The 10,176-nt window shown below is 48.6% G+C and overlaps 1 protein-coding gene across 6 annotated transcripts in view; it reads left to right on the forward strand.

The window, feature by feature from the left end:
- The window catches only part of ERG (ETS transcription factor ERG), a 230,941-nt gene extending 221,572 nt beyond the window's left edge, over positions 1-9,369 (forward strand). For all 6 annotated transcript variants that reach the window (XM_040263905.1, XM_040263918.1, XM_040263913.1 and 3 more), the window contains one exon: positions 7,459-9,369. In XM_040263905.1, coding sequence (XP_040119839.1) covers positions 7,459-7,979 — 521 coding nt within the window. In that variant the 3' untranslated portion in view covers positions 7,980-9,369. The remainder of the gene's footprint in view (positions 1-7,458) is intronic.
- Positions 9,370-10,176: the final 807 nt, after the last annotated feature.

The following is a 10,176-nucleotide window of genomic DNA, read 5'->3' on the forward strand; positions in this document are numbered from 1 at the left end:
GTGGCCAAAGGATTGGAGCTTCAGCTTCAGCATCAGTCCTTTCAATGGGTATTCAGGATTGATTTCCTTTAGGATGGACTGGTTGGATCTCCTTGAAGTCTTCTCCAACACCACAGTTCAAAAGCATCACTTCTTCGGCACTCAGCCTTCTTTATGGTCCAACTCTCACATCCGTACTTGACTACTGGAAAAACTGTAGCTTTGACTACATGAACCTTTGTCAGCAGAATGATGTCCCTGCTTTTTAATACGCTGTCTAGGTTTATCATATCTTTTCTTCCAAGAAGAAAGCATCTTTTAATTTCATAGCTTCAGTCACCATCTGCAGTGATTTTGGAGCCCAAGAAAAGAAAGTCCAGTTTCCATTTTTTCCCCATCTGTTTGCCATGAAGTGATGGGACTAGATGCCATGGTCTTAGCTTTTTGAGTGTTGTGTTTTAAGCCAGTATTTCACTCTCCTCTTCTACCTTCATCCATAACCAGTCACATAAAAACCATTACTGTGTTTTGAGATGATGATTATCAGTCAGGCTTCAGGAAGACTAATCTGGCAGGAGCGTTCAGGAGAGATTAGAAAGGGGGAAAGGGCGGGAGCTGGAATGCTTTGGGAATGTTCACACAATAATGTGAAATAACAATCCAATAGCTCCCTTTCCCCCCCAGCCATATCATGCCTGGGCAAATGCTTGTCTCGGAACACCACGATCTTCCTCCTGCAGAAGGGGAATCGGAGGTCCTGATGAATGAGCTAACTTCTCCTGGGTCACGCAGCCCACCAGAAGAGAGGCCAGATTTGGACCCCAACTCTCTGCCTCCAAAACCTGCTTTAATATTTTCCGGCCCCTCCACTGCCACTGAGTGAGCATGGAAGAGGGAGCTCTAGGAGAATGAGGACCCAGAGAATAGAAAGGAAGGATTGTCATTCAAACGGCTGCTTCGATGCTTGGGATGGGGCTGCAGTCAAGGATGGAGGGCAGGAACCTGTCCAGCAGCATTAAGCAAAACCAGACTGGCCCTTTCACCCACCCAGATGGGTTAAGTGAAATATATATAGGTCTGTGCCCATGGTGTCACAGATAAAGGTGGCGCTTGGTTGGTGACTTGGGGCCAAAGAGAGCTGTGGCCCCTTAACAGAGGGCTTAGTGCCTGGGGATGCCCACAGTGGGTAGAGGGACTTGCAGGCAGAGCAAGGAGCACTCACTGGCCTGGGAAAATGGAAGATGTCTTGGTACCTAATAGCAGCGCTGGCATTGTGAGCCAAGGCTGCACTTTATTCCACCAAGACTGTGTCCGCTGGGTCCAGGGAAAGTGGCAACATCCATCTTTTTTTTAAGATTTTTCTTTTAATGTGGGCCATTGTAAAGTCTTTTTTGAATTTGTTACAGTACTGCTTCTGTTTTATGTTTTGGGGTGTTTTTTCTTGGCCTCAAGGCATGTGGAGTCTTAGCTCCCTGGCCAGGAATTGAACCTGCAGTCTCCCTACATTAGAAGGCGAAATCTTAACCACCAGACTGCTAGGGAAATCCCAACATCCAACTTCTGACTTGAAGATAAAGACTTCTCTCACTTAGTTTATAATGAATTGGGCTTCCCTGGTGGCTCAGATGATAAGGAGTCAGCCTGCAATGCAGGTGACTGCAGGAAACCCAAGTTTGATCCCTGGGTGGGAAAGATCCCATGGAGAAGGGAATGGCAACCCACTCCAATATTCTTGCCTAGGAAATCCCATGGGCAGAGGAGCCTGGCGGGCTTCAGTCCATGGGGTCGCAAACAGTCGCACAGGAATGAGCGACTAACACTTTCACTTTCTCCGTCTCTCCTTAGGCTGTGTGTCAGTTACATTCATGGGGCCTCCCCCTCCTAAAACAAGCATGTCTTTTATCCTGCTGTTAATGAGAATGTTTCTTCCTGTTTGGTTCTGGTTGCCCGGTCTCTGATAAATAAATCCTTCACCACTTGAGACTGCTGCCTCTGCTCTTCACACAATGCAAACTTTAAAAACCATTTTTAAATGAAAAGATGACCTCACGTGATGCGAATGCCCAAAATGGTAACAGCATCTCCGCATCTCCCTCCCAAATACGCAGTCGGTGTGCAGCGTGGACCACATTTCTCCTGCTGAGACGAGTGTGTCCTTGCACTATGACGTCCTGGATCAGATATTAGCGACACTGCCCCTTTACATCCCATCAGAGTGGCTGCGTGTTTACCGTGGCTCCTGTGATGAACAGAAATTACCTGTCCGGGAAAGTGCTTCCTTGGGAACAGTTCACTGGCTCCCTTGGGGCTCACGGGGGAGTCTTTAATGGTGAGCGTGAAAGTGGAACCTGCTCCAGGCAGGGCCAGAGACCAGTGTTAGGGATGTTTCAGCATTGGATAGGAGGTGGGAGTGTCCACTCTTCTATGAGACTTACCAACCGCAGGTCCAGGGAGGGGCCAAAGGACCCGAAGGGGTTGTGGAGGTGTGTGTGGAACCCAGGCCTGAAAGCAAGACTGGAGTCCAGGTTCCGACCCTTGCTGACCTCCAGCAAGGTCAGTCACTCTGCCTCTTGGGCTCTGATTCCTCACCCCTGCCGTGGGCTGTCACATAGTTCCGGGAATCGAGGGATTAAATGAACACATGGACAGTCTTCAGAATGATGCCTGGTACTAGTCAGCTTCCAGTGACACTGGCCAGCCCTGAGAACACCACCATCCCCAGCTTCTGTCCTGCCAGCCTGCGATTTTTTGGGAGGAAGGAGGGTGGTTGATTTCCTTTGGTGTCTCTTTGTAGGCAAGGGAGGTACCTTTCATTAGACCCTTGTTTCCAGCTCAGACAGATGATCCGAGCACTCATGCACTGAGTTTATCTTCATGTTGATCCTGCAAGGTGGCATTATAATACTACCATGTTGATAGCATTGTATCACCCCATTCTGCAGACAGGGACACTGAGGCACAGACAGCCGGGCGAGCCACCCCAAGTCCCGTTAAGAGGCAGAGCCAGGATTCAGCTGAGACGGTGCCGATTCCAAAGGGGTGCTTCCAGCCCCCATGCTTCCCTGTCCCCCCACCTGCCCCCCACCAGTCCTGTCTGAGCCACCCTGAGCCCTGATAAGGCCTTCCATCTGGGCCACACGCCTGCCGCCACGATCTTGACCTGGTGTGGGGGGTCCAGGCTGTGCCCTTGGGTTTTTCTGCAGCACCTCTAGCTACTGCAGAAAGTCCGAAGGTCGGCCCCCGCGGTGCCTGCTGGGCCCCCCTCTGCTTTATTTATGGCTCTCTCCCTCCATCAGCTGGGGGCTGAGGGTCCTCCTTGGGACCCCCCCTCCTGCTTGCCCCATGGCTGCTGAGTCACTCCCAGCTGTGCTTTTCTCTGTGGTTTATAAACCGTTTAGATGTTTTGCCCTTTTCTGTTGCCCAGTTTGTACTTCTGTGCTACGGTGTTTCTCTTCTTTTCTTTTTAATTTTTTTTTTTAATTGAAGGATAGCTGCTTTGCAGAATTTTGTTGTTTTCTGCCAAACCTCAACATGAGTCAGCCGTAGGTATACATATATCTCCTCCCTCTTAAACCTCCGTCTTCTGTCTTCTTTTCTTTGAATCGGAGATGACAGTCCTCTCCCAGAATTAAAGGCTTGCCTTTTGTCTTCTTCGAAGCCACGCCCCAGGCCCCTTCATCCCACTGGGCCTTCCCATAAGTGGGCAGCTAACAGGCTTGGATTACCTCTTTCCCCAATCTTGCCTTTTAGTTAATTACCCTGGACAAACCTAGGACAAAAGTAGCTACTCTTTACTGATGTTTCAAAGGAGGTTGTCAGGACAGAGGAGAAAAGAGATGTAAAGAGGTTTTTCTTTTCCACAGAAGGTGATTCTTGAGGTACAGGTGATGAGGCTGTTGGATGGACAATTGGTCTTAAAAGAGCTTCTGCTTTTACTTGTTGGTTTGCCTGGTGAGATACCCACTTTTAGACTACCTAAATCTTAGGTATTCGTGTTTCGGGGATCTCTATTCTATCTTCTAATACACACCTTTGGCACACAGTGTTACTGTTTTGACAGTAAAAGAAGAATTTAATAAATGGCTTTTGAAATTCTATAGCCATGAATAACTTGTTTAATTTACCATCGACTGTAACTCCTCAGCAAATATTGTGCCCCCTTGAGAATTCAAGCAGAGCAAGAAGATCTGCTATAGACTGTGAAGGCAGTGGGTGTTGTTCTAGCACATTGAACAGTTAATGAGCTTGACATAATGTTGCATTTGATAATGTCTCCTTAAACAATGGGGCTTCCTGGTTGCTCAGTGGTAAAGAACTCACCTGCCAATTGGGGAGACAGGGATTCCATCCCTGGTGCAGGAAGATCCCTGGAGAAGGGAATGGCAACCCACTCCGGTATTCTTGCCTGGGAAATCTCTTGGATAGAGGAGCCTGGAGGGCTGCAGTCCATGAGGTCGCACAAAGCCAGACATGACTTAGTGACTAAACAACAGCAGCTTAAACATGAATCGATTTACATTTATGGCTGATATTTTTTGGTGAGGGAGCAGATGAATTTTGTTTTGCAGATGTCTTATTCCCATATGTCCTTGAAAGGCTCAGACGTCAAGCCCCTGTGTCTTAAGGGCTGACGGTAAAATAGTCAAAGGAGATATTCCTCGTCCATCCTTTGACCCTTCAGTTTCCGGCCGTGAACTTAGGCCCCTGACTTACTAGTTCTTTAGAAACAGGAGCGATGAGAAAACACTTCTCTCTGCCGTTTTTCTCTTGCACACGTTTATAAAAAATGTGAGTGAGCGACAGATTCCCAAGAGACAACGCCAAGGTTTGAAGAGATGACAAGTATAATTTTGGCTGTTTAGGAAAATCTCTGTATTTTATACAAAATCTGTGGGATTGCTCTCTCTATGGGAGGAGGTTGACAGTGAATATCTATTTTCAAACAACTCTGTGTGTTTATATTGAAACATATGTTAGATTGTTTAAATCAAAAATCCATGTTTTTCCCTATTCCCAAGTCATATATGAAATCTTTTTTTTCAAGTAGTGATCCTTTAGTTACAATATATATACTAAAACCATATGGTTTTCTCAAACAGCTCTTTGTATTTTTAAAAATGCATATTAATGAAATGTTGGGGGCAGCAAAAGTTGATTGAGAACAGTTTGAATATGTGGCCCCCAAAAAGCGAAGACTTCACATTGTGATGAACTACAAGCTGTTAATACATTTCAAATGTGTTGCTAGAGTGAAAAAATGCTAATTTTCCAGAACGTATTCAGAAAAGGCTGACCTTTCTCACGATGCTATCGTGTGGATAGATTCACAAACATATCCACTGCATACAGCCAATGTGGAAACAAAGATTTATGAGCTGGGCCATTTATCTGGGGAGCTTGTGGACAGGATTTAGAGAAAGCAAATGTATAATTGATTTTTACGTTTCATCAATTCCCTGAAGAGTTGGCAGAGTTCCTTTAATCATTTTATCCTATCTGTTGGTATTTACTCATAGTGTAACAAAAGGTCATCTCTTTGGTAACAAGCCCAAGGTGGTATCTGGGAACTGGGGAGGGAAGACCTGCCTCTTACCTGTTTTCAAAACTTCTAGAACCTGCTTGAAGCATCTCAGCTTCTCCTGGTCACAGTCTGACTGTTGGTATCTGTATGCTTCTCTCTCTAAGGGAGCCATCAATCATCCTGAAGGATTGTAGTGTAGAGGTTAGAATGCTGTGCCTGGATGTTTCTCTGAATTTAATAAAGCCTAAAAGCTGCATCGCTAGACCCCCAGTGGGCTCAAGAGAGCTGTGTGGACACCCAGTCAAATGAGATCTTATTGACTCAGTTGAAGCCTCATTCCACTCCCAAGAGGTCTTGCAATCACTCATGGTTGCAGTGTTTTCATCTGAAAACTCTGCTTAACCCAACTGGCGTTGCAACGCGGGGGCAACACATGGATTTCCGTTATGATGCATTTGCCTAAATACTGGAAATGGGTGATCTGGTTTGAGACATAGCCAACTTTTTTTTCTAAACTTCCTCATTTTGAGTGGGTTAATTCTGTTCTAGGAAAAGTTTTGACAGAATGGCTTTCTGCGTGCCAGCCCCATGTTATGTTAGAAATAACGGTGTTTACTTCCATTCTCTACTTTTTCCATAAACTTTTCGATGTTCATTTCCTAAATCTGACTTTTATTATTCGACTTGACCTAGCCAACATAAATGGTACTAAGTCATTATTGCCAGCCACATAATGGCGCTTTCTGTCTCACAAAGAGGAAAATTAAGTCTTCCCAGCCCCCAAACACAAAGTTGACCTGGCTGCTCTTCTAAGGAAGTCAGAAATGAAGGAAACTGACTTGAACTCTGCCCCCTGGGAATTCTTTACATTCCCGAAAGGACTTGGATCAGCCTCTAGATCTGCCTGGTCATCACCAAGGGTCATCATCTTTGACCAGGTTCCTTAGATGCAGAGCTTGGGCTGAGCATACTTGGGCAAGCAATTCACGAAGGGTACATTCTCGAGGGAGAGGATGCCGGAGATGTCAGGGGAGAGATTAAGGAAGCTTGTGGCCTTAGCTGGGCTTCCCAGGTGGCACCAGTGGTAAAGAGCCCACCTGCCAATGGAGGAGACATAAGAGACGTGGGTTTGATCCCCAGATCGGGAAGATCCCCTGGAGGAGAGCATGGCAACCCACTCCAGTATTCTCGCCTGGAGAATCCCCTGGACAGAGGAGCCTGGCGGGCTGCAGTCTGTGGGGTCGCAGAGAGTCAGACATGACTGAGCCACTGAGTGTGCATGCATGTGACGTTAGCTGGAAGCTTGCTTCAGTCTGACCCCATCCATGCTAAGTCCCGGGCATGACCAGCATTACAGAATTGGTCCCTCTTTGAGGCCAGGGGGCTGACCTCTGGATTTCTTTGTCAGTCCATCAGATCTTGGGCTACCTGGGGCGGGGGGAGGCCAGCTCCCAGGGGCAGCTCCAGTTCGGCCAAGGGCAGTTCTCTCGAGAAAGGGGGCTGGTGCTGGGGGACCAGAGCAGCCAATGCCCCCAGGCCAGAGGGATGGGTGCACAGCCTGCTAAAGGAACTCTGCGTGGGGTTTTCCAGGTGGCGCTAGTGGTAAGGAATCCACCAGCCAGTGCAGGAGACACAAGGGATGCTAGTTCGATCCCTGGGTAGGGAAGATTCCCTGGAGAAGAGATGACTACCCACTGCAGTATTCTTGGGCTTTCCCGGTGGCTCAGACGGTCTAAAGAATCCGCCTGCAATGTGGGAGACCTAGGTTCAGAACTCTGGGTTGGGAAGATGCCCTGGAGGAGGAGGGCACGGCAACCCCACTCTAGTGTTCTTGCCTGGAGACCCCCGTGGACAGAGGGGCCCCGGCGGGCTGCAGTCCCCGGGGCCGCAAATGGTGGGGCACGGCTTTGCACACCGGTGTTCTCACAGATGTTCCGCTTCCTTTCCCCACCTGCTAGGGAGTGGGCAGATCCAGCTTTGGCAGTTCCTGCTGGAGCTTCTGTCTGACAGCTCGAACTCCAACTGTATCACTTGGGAAGGTACCAACGGGGAGTTCAAGATGACCGACCCGGATGAAGTGGCGCGGCGCTGGGGAGAGCGGAAGAGCAAGCCCAACATGAACTATGACAAGCTCAGCCGGGCCCTCCGCTACTACTACGACAAGAACATCATGACCAAAGTCCACGGGAAGCGCTACGCCTACAAGTTCGACTTCCACGGGATCGCCCAGGCCCTGCAGCCCCACCCCCCGGAGTCCTCTCTGTACAAGTACCCTTCGGACCTCCCCTACATGGGCTCCTATCACGCCCACCCGCAGAAGATGAACTTTGTGGCCCCCCACCCTCCGGCCCTCCCCGTGACATCATCCAGCTTTTTCGCAGCCCCGAACCCGTACTGGAATTCACCCACGGGGGGGATCTACCCCAGCGCTAGGCTCCCAGCCAGCCATATGCCTTCGCATCTGGGCACTTACTACTAAAGCCCCCGGGGAGAGGCCTTTCCCAGCACCTGTGTAGACGCCCATCCATTGCTACAAACTCTTATCCGAGACCACGAATCAGAAGTGCCTCAAGGGAAATGCGAAAGCTCGACTGGGGCAGGGGAAGAGATCCAGAGACTCTTGAGTGGGAGGGACTTACTAAACCATGACTACAGAGATAAAGAGGATGCTACCGGTGTAGGCGGACAGGTAATCTGTGGACCGACCTTGTAAAAGACGTTGCAAGTAGAAGGGTGACGTCATAAGGACAAAGTGCCAAAGAAAACGTTCTGAAGACGTGTATAAACCTTTAGAGTAGTCTTTGGGAATCCTGCTAGTGCATTAAGCGGGGATTAAACTCAAGCAATAGATACCACACAGTCTGGACCTAACATGCCATTTCTAACATCATTGGAAGGAAAACTACCTGTATTTAAAAAGAGAAACATATCAAACACAGAAAAAAGAGGAGAGGGAGACTGTGGTGGCCCATCGATAGACACTGTTAACGGAACTCATCGGCATCTGCTGTCTTGGGTGAATCCAGATTCTTGCCATTGGATGTGAAGAACAACCCGAGGCTTCCAACTCCTAGACGCTAAAACAGGAACTCTGTGTCACAGGGTGGGACTGAGCATGTGTGTGCAGAGAGGGCACGTGGGTGTGGATGGAGGAGGTGGGAGAGGAAGAAACGGGAAGGAGGAGGGAAGGACTGGGAAGGGAGCTTCTCAAGCCGTGAAGACTGGACTTGGGACGGTGTCGGTTCTTCGGAGAGCTGAGTCGTGGAGATGTCAGGCTTCGTGCGGTCAGTGTTGTACCAAATCCAGTGTTAGGAGGACGGACGCAGCATGATGGGGGCGGGGCACGGGGCAGTTGGAGAACGCAGAAACAAAATCACGCATCTCTTTTTGTCTTGTTTTGTTTGTTTGTTTATCAAAAGAAAAACCGTAACTGGAATTGTCTGATATTTAAAAAGAAACATTCAGGACCTCATCCTTAGGCGGGGGGCTCTGCTCTCCACGGGGTCAGGTAAGCACTAGCCTTCTTGGCTACCCCAGTCTGAGATCGCCTGGGTGTCGGGGCGAGGCAGCCTCCAGTTTTCCTTTTGAGTCGCGAACGCTGTGCGTTTGTCAGAATGAAGTATGCAAGTCAGTGGTTTGTTTTTTTGTTTTTTCCTTTTTATATAATAATTATATAACTTATGCATTTATACACTACGAGTTGATCTCGGCCAGCCAAAGATACATGACACAAGAGACAATCAATGATCTAATGTGGCCTTGAACTTTAACTCTGTATGCTTAATGTTTACAATATGAAGTTACTAGTTCTTAGAATGCAGAATGTATGTAATAAAATAAGCTTGGCCTAGCATGGCAAATCAGATTTACACAGGAGTCTGCCTTTGCACTTTTTTATTTTAAAGTGACTTAGGTTGTTTAATGGAAACTTGTGCTGCGTGGGGGTGGGTTTGGTGTTAGAGGTTTTCTTTGTCCCGGAACTCGTGCGAGGGAGTGCCAAGGCCTTAGCACATTTGGCACCTGAATAGTGTGGCCCTCTCTGGGACCTTCTTGCCAGCTCACCCCGTCTAGGGCAGGAGGACCCAAGGTTTAGCCTGGGAGTCTCCAGACTCAGGCCCAGAGTGGAAAGAGGCCTCTGAAGCTGGGGAGGTCATTGATAGATTCCAGATCCCCATTCAGTCACAAATCACCCTTCCTTCCTGCATTAAAGCATCTATTGCATGGTGAACACACGCTTGTTCCCGGCGCAAACTGGTATTGTTGGTAAATAAAGCATCACAGACAGCGGCTGTGTCTCCCTTGAATGAGACCAGGGACGGCTTCTGAATTCACCATCTGGCTTCTCCGTCAGAAGCTCTCACTGGGTAGCCTGTGGCCTTGACCTTCCCACACCAGGATAATCTGGGTACCCTGTCTGGGATTTTTACCAGTCCTGAGCCTGACGTGTGATCAGATACTGTTTATGTCTCTGATCTGAAGTCCATCACCCTTGACGTCTTTTCTCTTCTGAGGATGGAGCCTCAGCCAGGGTGAAGGTGGTTGGGTGAAGGTGGTTAGGTGAAGCCTTAGCCAAGGTGAAGGAGAGCTGGGATGCAGGGCCATGTGAGAGGGAGCAAGCCTCAGCAACTCCCCATCCTGAGTCGGTTTCTGAATTGGCCCATCTCCGAGCTGTCTGG

The sequence above is a fragment of the Oryx dammah genome, unplaced genomic scaffold, assembly GCF_014754425.2.
Source record: "Oryx dammah isolate SB20612 unplaced genomic scaffold, SCBI_Odam_1.1 HiC_scaffold_2, whole genome shotgun sequence".
Taxonomy (NCBI): domain Eukaryota; kingdom Metazoa; phylum Chordata; class Mammalia; order Artiodactyla; family Bovidae; genus Oryx; species Oryx dammah.